Source organism: Gossypium hirsutum, chromosome D09 (genome assembly GCF_007990345.1).
Source record: "Gossypium hirsutum isolate 1008001.06 chromosome D09, Gossypium_hirsutum_v2.1, whole genome shotgun sequence".
Taxonomy (NCBI): domain Eukaryota; kingdom Viridiplantae; phylum Streptophyta; class Magnoliopsida; order Malvales; family Malvaceae; genus Gossypium; species Gossypium hirsutum.
This window is the reverse complement of record NC_053445.1, coordinates 38,576,101-38,591,078: the sequence shown is the minus strand read 5'-3', so window position 1 is coordinate 38,591,078 and position 14,978 is coordinate 38,576,101. Positions and strand designations below refer to the sequence as shown.

General features: G+C 35.9%; 1 protein-coding gene and 1 long non-coding RNA gene across 2 annotated transcripts; one reads left to right on the top strand and one right to left on the bottom strand.

Moving 5' to 3' along the window:
• Positions 1 to 347: 347 nt before the first annotated feature.
• LOC107899771 (pathogenesis-related protein 1) lies at positions 348 to 1,185 on the top strand. The gene has a single exon (XM_016825572.2). The coding sequence runs from the start codon at positions 505 to 507 to the stop codon at positions 1,057 to 1,059; it is 555 nt and encodes a 184-aa protein (XP_016681061.1). The 5' UTR covers positions 348 to 504; the 3' UTR covers positions 1,060 to 1,185.
• A 95-nt stretch (positions 1,186 to 1,280) lies between these two features.
• LOC121220875 (uncharacterized) lies at positions 1,281 to 2,416 on the bottom strand. The gene is made up of 2 exons (XR_005918089.1): positions 1,921 to 2,416; positions 1,281 to 1,590 (listed from the first exon to the last, which is right to left on the bottom strand). It is a non-coding gene; the product is annotated as an uncharacterized lncRNA (long non-coding RNA).
• Positions 2,417 to 14,978: the final 12,562 nt, after the last annotated feature.

Below are 14,978 nucleotides of genomic sequence, written 5' to 3'. Positions count from 1 at the left end.
TTCTGATTTCTAGTAATAATTTTGCTTAATAAAAATAAAGGATTTACTATCTTATCATTTTATCATACATTTTGCATATTTGATTTGGATAAGAAGCCTACGGTCCATCCTATTTGCAAATTGGTTAATATATATCACAGACGGCGGCTAACTTTTTGAAAGAAAAAACATAAAATAGACGACGACTAATTAATAAATAGTAATTATACAAGTGACAATCAAACTTTCGAATTAGGCAGCTTTCATGAACCCTAATATACATGCATCTTCCAATTAAAATAAACCATATTTCCATTATTATTTTTGTCTAGTTTTTATATATTTGAACATGGAGCTAGATAGTTTGCTATCAATTTTGTGGCGTTAATTTATGCACTTAATCTAGTTTGAACATTCAAGTGCCAAAACAACAACGTCTATAAATACCTCTCTCAAAACACATAAAATTCATCTCATACTTCAACTTTTCTTCATTGCAATATTCTTATAGAATCAAACTTCAAAATGGAGTTTACTTTAGTAGCTCTTACTTCTCTCATAGCCTTAGCCTTGGTCCATCCTTCCCATGCCCAAAACTCACCACAAGACTACCTAGTCCTTCCCTCCCAAGCCCAAGACTCACAACAAGACTACCTAGCCTTGGGAGGGGACTCACCACAAGACTACCTCAATGCTCACAATGCAGCTCGAGCAGCCGTCGGTGTTGGCCCTATGATTTGGGACAAGACCGTGGCTGCCTATGCACAGAACTACGCTAATCAACGCTATTACGACTGCAACCTTATTCACTCCGGTGGACCTTATGGTGAGAATCTTGCCTGGAGTAGCGCTGACTTTTCAGGCACTAGTGCTGTAAGAATGTGGGTTAGTGAGAGGGTAAACTACAATTACAACTCCAACAGTTGTGCAGCAGGCAAGGTTTGCGGGCATTATACTCAAGTGGTTTGGCGCAACTCGATTCGTCTTGGGTGTGCTAAGGTGAGGTGCAACACTGGTGGAACTTTCATTACTTGCAACTATGCTCCTGCAGGCAATATCATCGGTCAAAGACCTTACTAAAAAGTTTATTTTGCTTAAACATCTTCCAAATCAACTCAATTATCTACCATAAAAATGCTAAATATATGTTAGTACTCATCAGCCTACATGGCAAATAATAAGGAAGAAATGAATGTTTTATTGTTTCGATTTACTGTTATAATTTTATTATAATGAATATATATATTTCTAAATAGTTTTTCTTAAAGGATCTGTAATAGCCTAAATTTGCCCGGCCCACATACAGTTCAAAAATAAATAAATAAACCAAATTAAAGGAAACAGTCCATAAGTCTGGCCTAAGCCAATACAATGGGCCTAATTCCCGAATACCCCATTTAGCCCAACTATCATGGCCCAATCCAAGTTACAGAAACCCAACTAGCCTAAACCCAAAACCAAGCCCAAATACCCGCAGCCCAAAACAGAGAAAATCAGCAGCAAACCCTAGAGACCAAAACCCTAAACTAAGCCGCCGCAGCAACCTCGCAATGCACCGCCTTCGGCTTTCCTCTCTACTCGCGCCACGCCACCACCTCCGTACTCCCGTACCTGCAAATAAACAAACAAAAACAGCACAGCAAAAAAGAAAAAGGACGATTGTATTTTATTTTCGTTTCGGCTATAAAAGAGCCAAGAAAATATGTAAAAAAGGTTCTCTTTTACGATCAACACACACACACACAATATCAGTACACAGAAGAGAAGAAGACTATCAAAAAACACGAAAATTAATACAAAAGGTTTTCTTTTTCCTCTTTCCGATTCTGTTTTTTTCGATTCCTTTTTTTCTTTCTTTCTTTTTTTTGTTCTTCATTATAAAATATATGAGCATATATATATAAAAGATAAGAAATAAAAAAAGGGGGCGGGACGGTTTACCTTCGCCGGGGAGAGCGGAGTCCCCATTCATTATGTTTTGAGTCAAAATCAGATGGGGATTATAGGATTTGAAACGAAGAAGAAAAAGAAGGAAGTCTACCTTCCGGAGCGCACCGTCGAAGCCTTCATCCGCTCCGGTTAGAATCGGGGATAGAGGGATGGAGGTTTTGGGTCTGGAACGGCGCAGCAACAAGAAGAAGCTTGCTTAGGGTTTGATTCGAATGACAGATTAGGCTTAGTTTAGTTTTTTTTTTTATTTTTGCACCGATTATTAAAACGGCACCGTTTCAAGCATGTCTCAGTAGCTTAAAACGGCGCCGTTTAAGCCACTTAGTTTCAGCAACCCGCGCGGTGACCCGACCCAGGGAGGATCCGCGCGTAATGAATTTTTGGTTTATTTTCGGTTAGAGTCCTTTCATGTTTTGCTTAGTTTCAATCGGATTTCTTTCCATTTTCCTTAATTTGTACCGCCTATTTAATTCTGTATTCATTTAGATCCAAGCTCAAACGGTGCCGTTTTTGTTATTGTTTGGGATTATTTCGAAATTCGTGTTTAATTGCGGATTTAGTCCTTCAATTTTGGAAACAGGTTTTAATTAAATACTGATTTATTTTTTAAAAAAATTCAATGTTTTTTTAATTATGATTAATTCTATTTTCATGAATTATAATATATAATATTCTTTATAATATTTATTTTTGATAGTATTTTAAATTATTATATTATTTTAAAATGTAATAAAGTTATTATTTTAGGTTGTATTTTGTATTTTAAATTTATTATATACTAATATTTTGAAACTACTGTATGTTTATTAAAAATTTTATTGTTATTTTAATTATTAATATTATTTTAACATTGACTTAATATTTTTAAACTTATTATTAATATGATTTCTAAAATATAATACTTTATTCTTACTAATTATTATCAATATGTTTTAAATTCATTGACATCGATTTTAAATTCTTTACATATACTCCTTTTTTTGAATTTGATACATTATTATTTATTTTATCACACCTAATATATTTTTAGAATTTGATATATTACTTTATATTTCTCAATAATGTATTTTAGAATATAGTCCCAAATTTTATTTTCACCATGATATCTCGTGATTATTATATTTATATATATAGTTTATATGGAATTATTTTAATACATGTACATGTGTATAAAATGCATCATAACTTGTAATTTACAAAATTTTATTTTTGTTTTCAAATTTTTTTATTCATTTCGATTATTTTAAGTGGTTTACTTGTGATTAAATTATCTTTATATTAATTATTCTCATTTCGTTATTTGTAAGATTGATTATTAGTTTATTTGATTATCAATGTTGATGTATTATATGTTTGGTTGCTCCAAATTGTAAATTTAGCTTGCTATTCACCATTTGATTTGTATATTGATATTTTATTATATTGTTTGTAAAAATTGCATTTCATTAAAGCATTATAATCGTTTTATTTCAAATCTACTAAAAAGCTTGGTATCCAAAATTCTCGAGAGGATTGTGCCCTAACTTACTGGGCTTCAATTCTCCTTGTTGGATTTAAATAACCGAATACCCCTTTTTCCAAATTGAATATAGAAATTTCAAAATAAAAAGCTCATTCTCGATAATTCAATACGTTGTGTCCTAAAGCACTGGAAATGACATGTTATTTTTTCGAGACGAGGATTTAAAAAATAAAAGAGGCAATGTTCGATATTTAGGAATTTTGTGGAATCGAACCCTAACTTACTGGGTTTTGATTTTCTCATTTGACCCGAATAATCAAATATCCTTCTCAAATGCATGGGTTTTTAAAGTTAAAAGATAAACTTAATTTTGAAAATTAAAAATGTTGCGCACTAACTCACTAGGTGTGTCATTTTATTTCTTTAAAATAAGAGTGTTTTATTATTCAATTTATTCAAGTTAAAAGGATCGTATTTTAAAATCTTTTCAAATTTTCGACATTAAGACATTAAACAATTAATTCGGTACCAATTTTGGGCGTCACGAGGGTGCTAACCCTTCCTCGTGCGTAATCCACTCCCAAACCTGTTTTCTCAACTTCGTAGACCAAAATCATTTTAATGGTGAATCAATCACACCTTAATAAAAGATCGGTGACGACTCCCATTTTCATTTCATTTTTCAGTCGACTACTAACTTTTTGATTTCATAATAAAAAATGGTTTCGACAGGATCTATGATGCATTTGTAACACCCCAAATTCGGACTAGACGTTACGACCAAACCTTGAGGAATTAAATAAATTTGTTCTAAAATTCCAGATTTTGAACTAGAAAAGTGTGTTTTCGAGAAATGTTAATTTTGACAAATCTCTTGCAATTTTCGAGAAATACGAGTAGATCTTATTTACTTGACAGAAAAAAATTAGTTTGTTATTTAGTGTCGCAGTGAAAGTTTTAGAGTCGCTAATTTGTAAAGCACGATTTCAAAATGTGGAAACAAATCATTTTGCAATTTAACAAAACCACAATCCAATAGTAAGCCCATCAAAAACTAAAATTAAAGTCCAAAATACTTAAACAGTCTAAAAAGTTCAGAGTTAATCTAAAACATAAACCGTCTCATTTTATTAATTGGAAAACTTGACTATTATAAGGTGTGTGTAAAATTTTCCAAAACGATAACATAAAATACTCAATTTATCAAAAATGTCGCAGACTTTATTTATTATTTTCATAAAACTCATTTTCTCGGTTAAAATGATTTGCAACGGAAAAACATTTACCTTGTTTAACTTTGGAAGGTCAAACGTCAAGGTTTTTTAAATTAATAGAAATCATGCGGAATTTTCAATTAAAACCAAAATTAGAAGTACGAACTTTAGTCCCAAAATTTAAAAGTCCAAAAAAGTTTAATTAATGATTAATTAATATAATCTTACGCGAGGAAACCAATCTAAACTCCCGAATGCCGCCTGTAAAGCCCAAAATCTGCCCGGGCCCATACCAACAAAATAACCCAAATAATAAACCCAAAATTAACAGTCCATTTACGAACTCAAGCCCAAACCCAAATAATAAAAAAAACCTAGCCCAGGAAACTAAAATTTTAGCAGCAGAAAACCTTGGCTTTTCTTTGCGCCGCATGCCTCATCGTCTGCCACTCCCAGCGCCGCGTGCTCTGTCAGGCACCTCCTCGCATGCTCGCCGCCACCGTTCGCCTATCACTGGCCCTTCACGCGTGTCAGACCTCCTGCAAGAACAAACAACAGTCCAAACAACAAAACGACAAAAGAAGAAATTTAAGTTCTTTTTTAAATCGGCTATAAAAGGCCGAATCAAACGATTGTATGCTGCTTCCCGATTTTTACGAATAGAAATAAAAAAGCAGAAACTGTTTTTAATCTTTCTTTTTCTTTCTTTTTATTATTATTATTTTTCTTTTTAAAAAACGAAAATAAAAAAGGAAAGCAAAACTTACCTGAGGGAGATTCGCAGCCCCGTCGTCGGTAGTCCTTCACCGTCGTCGGATTCGCGTTCAAAGGAGGGGGATTGAACCATTTTCTTTCGGACCCTCGGGTCAAGAAAGCCCAACCCTTGAATACACCGCGAAGCGAGGGCTAAAAGGCCATCTTTTCATCACCGGCCTTTGGCCTCGGCGGCGGCGCGACCGTTCGTCGGCAATGACCATGGCCGGATAATGGAGGGGGCTGAGAGGGCTTTCAGTTTCTTTTTCTTTTTGTAACAAGGGCTGCAAATGAGGGTTTCTAAATTTTTCTTTGTTTAAATAATAAAAACAAAACGGCGCCGTTTAGGGGAAGAGATCTGCGCATTCTTGCCCTAAGGGTAATTTGCGCATTTGGTCCCTCCATCTTGCACTGAAGCGCAATCTGACCTTTTTATTTTTTTTAATTTGGGGCTGCAAATTCTGTGTCTGTTTCAATCTGGTCCTTAGACCATGCGCAAACTCTCACTGCGTTTAGGTCTGGGGAATATTTCCCTATAGGTCCCTCACGCTTCGAGCGTGTTTCAGTTCAGTCCCTTGCAGCCTGTTTCATTTATTTACAGTTTCGACCCCCCAGATTTTTGTTCGTTTCCAGTTTCATCCTTGGTTCTTTAATTTCTTTCTTTTTTTTTCTTTTAAATTGCTTTTGTTTATTATTATTAGTTTTGTTTGTTTTGATTTCATTTTTATTTGCTTTCTAAACTGTGTAATTTTTTATATATATTATTTCATTTAAATAGTTTTATTTCATTTTATTTTTACGTATTATTTATATTAAACCATTTTTGTTTATGTGTATTATCTTAAATTTTCTTTTCTATATGACATTCCATATTTTTTATATATATACTATCTCCTTTAAGATGTATTATATGTTAATTATTTTAAAATTGTTTGGTACCTTTTATTCGACTTTGCTATTTGTCTTAATTTATTTATTATCCATTCCAAGAATTCTTATATATTCTTTTTATGCTTTCATATGTGCATATATATTATTATTTATCTTAAAATTTTTCATATATAATATTTTTAAATTGTTTTGTATATGATTGATTTTTTTTTCTTCAAAATTTCTTTTATTTATTTAAGACTCATTTATTATCTTTTAAAAAATTATCTTACATTTATTTATTCTAATTTACTTTATACTACTCATTTTGAAGTTACATATATGTTATTTAATTTATTCATCTTTGTTTATTAATACCAATGTTTAAATAATGTATGTTGAGTGATTATTTTCATTGTGTGTGCCATTGGTGTAATCTTATTCATGTATCATTACTCTGCGATTATTATTGCATTGTTAGCTCACGTCCTTGTATTGTAAATTAAGCATCAACATAGTTATCCAACTTAGATTGCTTTATCATTTTTTTTCTAAATAAAACAAATCCATCTCGTTCGAGTATTGTACTCGCAACTATTCAAAAAAAGAAAAGTTTTAAATTAAGGCAATATTTTGCGTTTGGAAAATTCGAGAAAACGTGCCCTAACGTGCTGGGTTTCGATTTCTCGTTCGACCAAATGGCCAAATACCCTTTTAAACTTTCAATATCTAAGGCAATATTTTGCATTTTGGAAATTCGATAAATTGGACCCTAACTTACTAGGTCTCGATTTTCTCATTAAACCCAAATAGCAAAATATTTTTTAAATTTCAAACACATAAAATTTCAAAAAATAAAGGCAATATTCTATGTTTAGAAAATTTGAGAAAATTGTGCCCTAACTTACTGGGTTTCGATTTTCCTCGTTGATTCTAAGTAATCGAATATCCTTTTAGAATTAAAATAAATGAGGTGTAAATAAAAAATGAAATGCAAACTTGCTCTCAAAATATGAGATGTCGGGTCCTAACTTACTGGGTGTGACGTCTTGTTACTTCGAGATAAGAAGGCATTTTTCCATTTTGATTTATTCGAGTAATTTTAAAATAACACACATAAAGAAGGATCGTATTTTTAAATTCTTTTTGAGTTTTTAATTTTCGACACCAAGACATTAAGAAATCAACTAGGTACCAATTTTGGGCGTATCGAGGGTGCTAACCCTTCCTCGTGCGTAACCGACTCCCGAACCTGTTTTTGGATTTCATAGACCAAAATCTTTGTTTTAATAAAAATTAAATCGTTTATTAAAAACAACCACTTTTCGAGGTGACCCGATCACACCTCATCAAAAAAGATTGGTGGCGACTCCCATTTTCATTTTTATTTTTAAAAAAACCCAAGTCGACCCCGTTTTCATAAAAAAATGGTGTCAACAGCTTGGCGACTCCACTGGGGAATATAAGAGAGTCAAGCCACGTGTTGATTATTTCTTGTCTTTTTGTTGAAAGTGGAAAATTCGATTTAAATTTACGATCCTCTCATTGCATCTCTTTTTGTTTTGAGTTATATTTTTTTTATCATGTTCTATATTTTATTTTATACCTCTGCACATTGCATTGCATGACCGTTGGTCACACCTTTTAAGTGGGAGTGAGAAACTACGCCTTCGTGAGGTTTTCACCTCCGCATGGGATAGTGAATCGCTTCCGGGATACATCCGTACCTATGTCTTCGTGAGATTTTCATCTCCGCATGGCCATAGGGAAATGTATTCCCCTGAACTGAACTCGGTCCATATGAGCCTATAATGGGTGAGGATCGAGGAATCTGCTGGTTCAGGTACCCTTACTTTAGAACCAAACCACATATAGCAAGCCGTAAGAACCCACCGAGATAGAGCTATTCCAAACCCTAGTGCTTACCGAATAGATGCTTTATTTATTATTGTTTACTTTAAATCCTAGCTCTGATTTGCTTTGTTTGTGATTGCATGACATTTTCATTTCAAAAGAGGTGTCGATTCACGTTCAGTATAGATAGAAAGCTTATCATGGAAAAGAGGTTTCTTGATAAAGTAGAAGACAATACAGCTGTACGAGTGTGGGCTGAAACGATGTGGAGAGAGAAAGGCGATAGTCTTGCAGAATGGTACGTATCAGAGTTATGGGACTTCACTCGTATCAGCGTAATCCAAAATGATCTTCGAGAAATGAAGGAAATATGGGATCAATGGGACGACGGGACCAAGCAGATGTTTTACTGTGACTACGGGGACTTGTCTTACCTACTTGGTATTAAAGTGGACAAGTATTTATTCCGAGCCCTAGCCCAGTTTTGGAATCCTGCTTACAGTTGTTTCACTTTTGGAAAAGTGGACTTGGTGCCCACCGTGGAAGAATATACGACCTTGCTTCGGTGTCCAAAGATTCAAATTGACAAGGCCTATTCTAGAGCTGCTAGTGTCCCGACATTATTAAAAAAATTGATGAGCATTACAGGGATGAGCGAACAGTGGGTCGCTGCCCGGATCCAACAGAAAGGAGACAGTAAATGCGTTCCTTAGAAAAGCTTGCGAGATTTAGTATTAGCACACCCTGATGTGAAGAAAAGAGTGGATGTCTTCGCTCTAGGTATCTATGGATTGGTAATTTTCCCTAGAGCTTTAGGGCACGTAGATGAGGCCGTCTCTGATTTGTTCGATCGGCTTAGTAAAGGAGTCACGCTCATCCCGGCAATCTTAGCAGAAACCTTCAGATCTCTAAGCGCATGTCGAAGAGCAGGGGAGGGAAGGTTCATCGGATGCGCGCAGCTACTATTGGTGTGGTTCCATAGTCACTTTTGGAAGATGGAAAATGTCTCTTATCGAGTCTTCTCAGAAGACTATTCCCCATTGAAGGAACAAGTTGCTACACCAAGACGAGACGATATCATGGAAGAAAAGTGGATGACGATTCTCCAAAATCTTCAGGAGGATGACGTTGAATGGAAAGCTCATTGGATGGTACCCGACGAGATCCTGTATCGATGTGGGGATTTCGACTGGGTCCCTTTACTCGGAATTTGGGGAGCTGTCGGTTATGCCTCTTTACTCGTATTAAGACAATATAGATCGAGACAGTTCATACCAGCAACACAAGGGCTGGCTCAATGTGAGTTTTCTTATAAGGATGAAAACTACAAGAGAAAAACTCGAGAAATATCTAACGCTTGGAAACAGGTTCACCGAATGAAAAGATTTACCGTAGGAGCGATGACAACTTCAGAATATTATGGGTGGTGGAGTAAAAGAGTCAATGACAACATCCCTAAGCCGAGAGAAGATTGCGTTCAGTCTATAGAGGAGCATCTACAAGTAGCTCCGTCAGAATTAGAGATCATCAAACGAGACTTTGAGAAAAGAAATTCTGAGTTGGGAAAGAGGATAGAACAGCTAGAAGAAGAAAGAATGCATTTGGGATTAGACATCGATATCCACTAGCTAGAAGCCGAGAAATTAAGGAAGGGAAAGAACAAGGCTGAAGAGGATTTGGATAGTCTAAAAACAGATTACAAGAAGCTGCGATTGTCAATGAGAACTGTCGGTTTGGGTAAAACGTCAGAGCAGTGGCGACAAGAGGTCAATGAGGAAAAAAATAGGGCCGATCAGTGGGAAAAGAAATTGCAAGATGCTCGAGCTCGAGAAAACGCTTTGGAAAGGAGTTTGTTAGAGTACCGAAATGAGAAGACAGGATTAAAGGCTAAGGTGGCAGAGCTAGAAAAGCCACTTCACTCGTACCGTAGTCGCAACTCCATGATCGAATTAAGAACAAGCTTAAATAAGATCGAAAAACTGAAAGGAAAGATAGGGAAGCTTGAGGACGCATTACACAATTCTGAGCTACGAATGGAGCTTCTTGAGAGGAGTAATGATCAATGGCAAGAGCAATTCCATCATTCTCAAAGTCAGATTAGAGATAGAGATTACGTTATGGGCGAAGCTGTGACTCAAGTGCGGGAAGTGGCTGATCATCTGCAAACATTAGCAGTTCAGGCCGAGGTATTGAGTTTAAAATATGAGTCAGAATCAAGCCGAGGTCGAGATTTAGCTTGGCTTCTTAGGAAGGTTAAGGCTTTGGGTATAAAGGCGAAGCCGTATATGTAATTTATTTTATGTAAAGAAATTTGCTTTCTAGTTGAGTTTTCTAATGAAATTGAATTCGAATCAATGCCTCTTTTTGCATTCATGCATCTGCATTACATTTCATTGCAAGTATTTTTTTTCATTCATTAACATTACATTTCATTGCATACAATAAATTTCCTAAAATCCAAAAGTGCATTGAGTTCAGAACTCTAGTACAGAGCCAGATAGATGATAAAGATTTGGAATTCTCTAAAGATATCGATGGTATGGAAAGGAAAGGTGTTTGTGCCTTTGAAGAAGGAACTAAAAAACTAAAAAACCTATCAGGAATTTGTTTCTACATCCCTAAAGGCGTTCTAAACAACTGGACTGTGAAGGAAATTCTTGTAATTTTTAAGACTATTTCAGAGTAATATTTGGAACACTCTTATTGTTCTAAGCCTGGGAGCAATAGAAAATTCCTTTTGTGAAAAAGGCACATTTCTACTATTTTTTATTTCAATAAAATGCATCTTTGTGTCTGGTTTTGGAAAACATTCTTTTGTTCCTTCCATTTCATTCATACTCATACTACACAGATAATTACCCTTTGATTCATTTGCTCTTTGAGACTTCCTTCGTCCCTAGAATAAGTCTCCAGATATCAATGATATGAGCGACACTGCTATTGACTCAGAATCTCCTTTTGAGCAAGATATGTGTCCAGAGGTACCTCAGGACTTTGAAGACGACCGAGACAGTGGTTTATCTCCTGATTTATTAAGGATGGTAGAACAAGTCGAAACAGATCCTACCTTACAAAAAAAATCAGCGGAGATTGTGGGCTTAGGAGAAAAGAAATAGGTAAAGATCGGAGCATGTATCACTGCAAAGACAAAGCGAGATGTCATTAAGTTACTCTAAGAATTTAAAGATGTTTTCGTATGATCAAGATATGCATGATCTGCTAAGACATATGGATGCTGTTGAGAATAAGAAATACTAGGAAATGTCCATAAGATGTTTGAGGAACACATGCATTGATTTTGCAATGACCAAGTAAATTATGAGATTCGGGTATTGCTGATCCACCATGGAAGGGGATTGCACCAGTTATACCAAGAAACGCCACAAGGGCCAAATTTACAGAGACAAGATTTATGTGCTTCATTTATCTCTTCATGTTATGACTTTTCCATTGACTTTCTCTATGAGGGGCATGGATCTCATTGGGCCGACCTCACCAAGAGCTTTTGGCGGTCATCGATTCATCTTTGTGTTCGTCGATTACTTTATCAAGTGGGTAGAGGTTGTTTCATATGCCAATATCATAAAGTCGACACTCGACAAATTTCTTGAAGAATCATATGTGAATATGGAATGCCAAAAAGGATCATATTAGACAATGCATTGAATTTGAACGACCGCACGACATCAGAAGTTTGTAGTCTGTTCAAGATTAACACTATATCGCCTCAAAATGAACAGTTCAGTGGGGGCAAAAAAAAAGGTAAAAAAAATGAGAAAATAAAAAGCAAAACAAAAAACCAAATAAAAGAAAAACCTCTACTGGAGCAACTCATTTCTCACTAGTATATGGAATAGAGGTAGTTTTACCCATCAAAGTTGATATTTCTACCCTTCAAGTCTTATCAGAGCTGAATCTGGATGAAGCAAATCCAAGCCCGATATGATCAGTTAAATTTGATTGAAGAGGAAAGATTCAAAGTTATCCGTCTTGGTCAAAAGTACCAAAAATAAAATACGCGAGCTCACCAAAAAAAAAGTTCGCCTCAGAGAATTCCAAGAAGGGGACCTGATATCGAAGAATATTCTTGCCATACAAAAGGACTTCAGAAGAAAATGGATGCCGAACTGGAAAGGACCTTATGTGGAAGGCCTTATCTGAAAAAGCGTTGATATTGACAGGATGGATGGCAAGAACCTGCCTAATCTCGAGAATTCTGATTCAAGAAATAAATACTTCACTTGAAAAAAAAACGAAAAGAAAAATGAAAAAATGAAAAAGAAAAGGAAAAAAAAGAAAAAGAAAAAGGAGAGGCCAAGGTGAAAACCCGCAAAGGGTGCCTTGAGACCAAAGGGTTTTGAATTGAAAACCCATGAATGGGCAGTTCAAATTTTGTTCAAAGGTGGGGCATGCGGTAGTCTTGCCCTTTCTGAATTAATAAGAAGGAGAGATGCTACATCTTGGGGCATCAACAAAGCCTTCTAGGACTTCTAAACACATATCAAGTTCAAAAGAATCCTTAAGAAGTTTGGGGCAGAGAAGCTCATGCTACGATATCTGGGGCACCTATTTCCATTTTATTCATTTTTTGTATTTTTGACAAAATACATCATCTTGATTAATTTATTCTCATTTTGTATTCTAGCAAAATTTGCTATCTTGATTAATTTGTTCATTTAGAGCTTTGCTCTCAACAAATTTTCATCTTATCCATTGTGATAATCTTTTTCATCTTATTCATCTCGTATCTCAGCAAAATTTGCTACCTTGATTGATTTGTTTGTTTAGAGCTTTGCTCTCAACAAAATTTCATTTTGTCCATTTTGATAATCTTTTTCAAGCATTTTTCATTGAAATAACGATTAATGGACTGACAATACACATGCAGAAGGAGTTCTGCATATTACTCTGAAAGTTTCTAAATAATACGAGGACCTGAAACAGGACTATTGTTTAGAACTAACCAAACCTAAGGGTTGGAAACATTTGAGAAATGATAGTCTAAATAGCGTCTATTTCTTTGGGTTTTCTGTCAAAGGTACTGGCTGAACAAGAAGGCATCAGTGATAGAACCTTGATGAACAATGAGGAATGACAACCTAAGCATTAAAAATGGATCATTCTCATGACATTCTACAAATATAATACATACACATCTAGTTAGGAGCATTTGATTCATTCTGATCATGTCATCCTAAACACTAGGCATAAATAGGTCCATGAAATGGATTTTGCAGGTCATGTTCCCCAGAGAACAGATCAAAGAAACAAATCCTATACCCCTGAAGTTACAGTGGGATGGATTGAAGTCATTAAAGCAGATCTTGCCTTCATGTATTGGCGTGAAGTAGATCGAAGAAAGCAGATCTTGTCTTCATGTATTGGCGTGAAGTAGATCAAAGATAACAGGTCCTGTCTTCCTATATTGGTAGGAAGTGGACCGACGATGCAGATCTTGTCTTCCCATACTGGTGGCGAAGTAGATCGAAGAAAGCAGATCTTATCTTCATGTATTGGCGTGAAGTAGATCGAAGATGCAGATCTTGTCTTCCCATATTGGTGGCGAAGTAGATCGCAGAAAGCAGATCTTATCTTCATGTATTGGCGTGAAGTAGATCGAAGATAGCAGGTCCTATTTTCCTATATTGATAGGAAGTGGATCCAAGATACAGATCTTGTCTTCCCATACTGGTGGTGAAGTAGATCGAAGAAAGCAAATCTTGTCTCATGTATTGGCATGAAGTAGATCGAAGATGCAGATCTTGTCTTCCCATATTGGTGGCAAAGTAGATCGAAGAAAGCAGATCTTGTCTTCATGTATTGGCGTGAAGTAGATCGAAGGTAGCAGATCCTATCTTCCTATATTGGTAGGAAGTGGATCAAAGATGCAGATCTTGTCTTCCCATATTGGTGGCGAAGTAGATCGCAGAAAGCAGATCTTGTCTTTATGTATTGGCGTGAAGTAGATCGAAGATAGTAGGTCTTATCTTCCTATATTGATAGGAAGTGGATCCAAGATACAGATCTTGTCTTCCCATACTGGTGGTGAAGTAGATCGAAGAAAGTAGATCTTGTCTCATGTATTGGCATGAAGTAGATCGAAGATGCAGATCTTGCCTTCCTGTATTTGGCAGCAAAGTAGATCAAAGATGGCAGATTTTACCTCCCTGACTACAGTGGAGTACATTGAAGCCGATAACTCTATCTCCCTGTATTTGGCAGTGGAATAGATTGAAGATCGAAGATGGCAGATTTTACCTCCATGTGACTACAGTGGAGTACATTGAAGCCGATAACTCTATCTCCCTGTATTTGGCAGTGGAATAGATTGAAGATTGCAGATCTTGCCTTCTTGTATTTGGCAGCAAAGTAGATCAAAGATGGCAGATTTTACCTCCCTGACTACAGTGGAGTACATTGAAGCCGATAACTCTATCTCCTTATATTTGGCAGTGGAATAGATTGAAGATCGAAGATGGCAGATTTTACCTCCCTGACTACAGTGGAGTACATTGAAGCCGATAACTCTATCTCCCTGTATTTGGCAGTGGAATAGATTGAAGATTACAGATCTTATCTCCCTAAGCAATAGTGGAGCAGGTTGAAGACTGCGGATTTTACCTCCCTGATTACAATGGAGTACATTGAAGCTGGTAGTTCTATCTCCCTAGGCAACAGTGGAATAGATCGAAGATTACAGATCTTATCTACCTAAGCAATAGTGGAGCAGGTCGAAGACGGCGGATTTTACCTCCCTGATTACAGTGGAGTACATTGAAGCTGGTAGTTCTGTCTCCCTGGGCATGAAGTAGATCGAAGAAAACAGATCAGTGAAGTTACCTTCCCTGGCAGTGCAGTGGAGCAAATTAAAGCTACGAAGGCGAATCTTGTTCCCC

What these genes read in the sequence shown, in the direction of transcription:
- LOC107899771 (XM_016825572.2), top strand. Translation starts at nt 505, where the DNA reads ATGGAGTTTACTTTAGTAGCTCTTACTTCTCTCATAGCCTTAGCCTTG.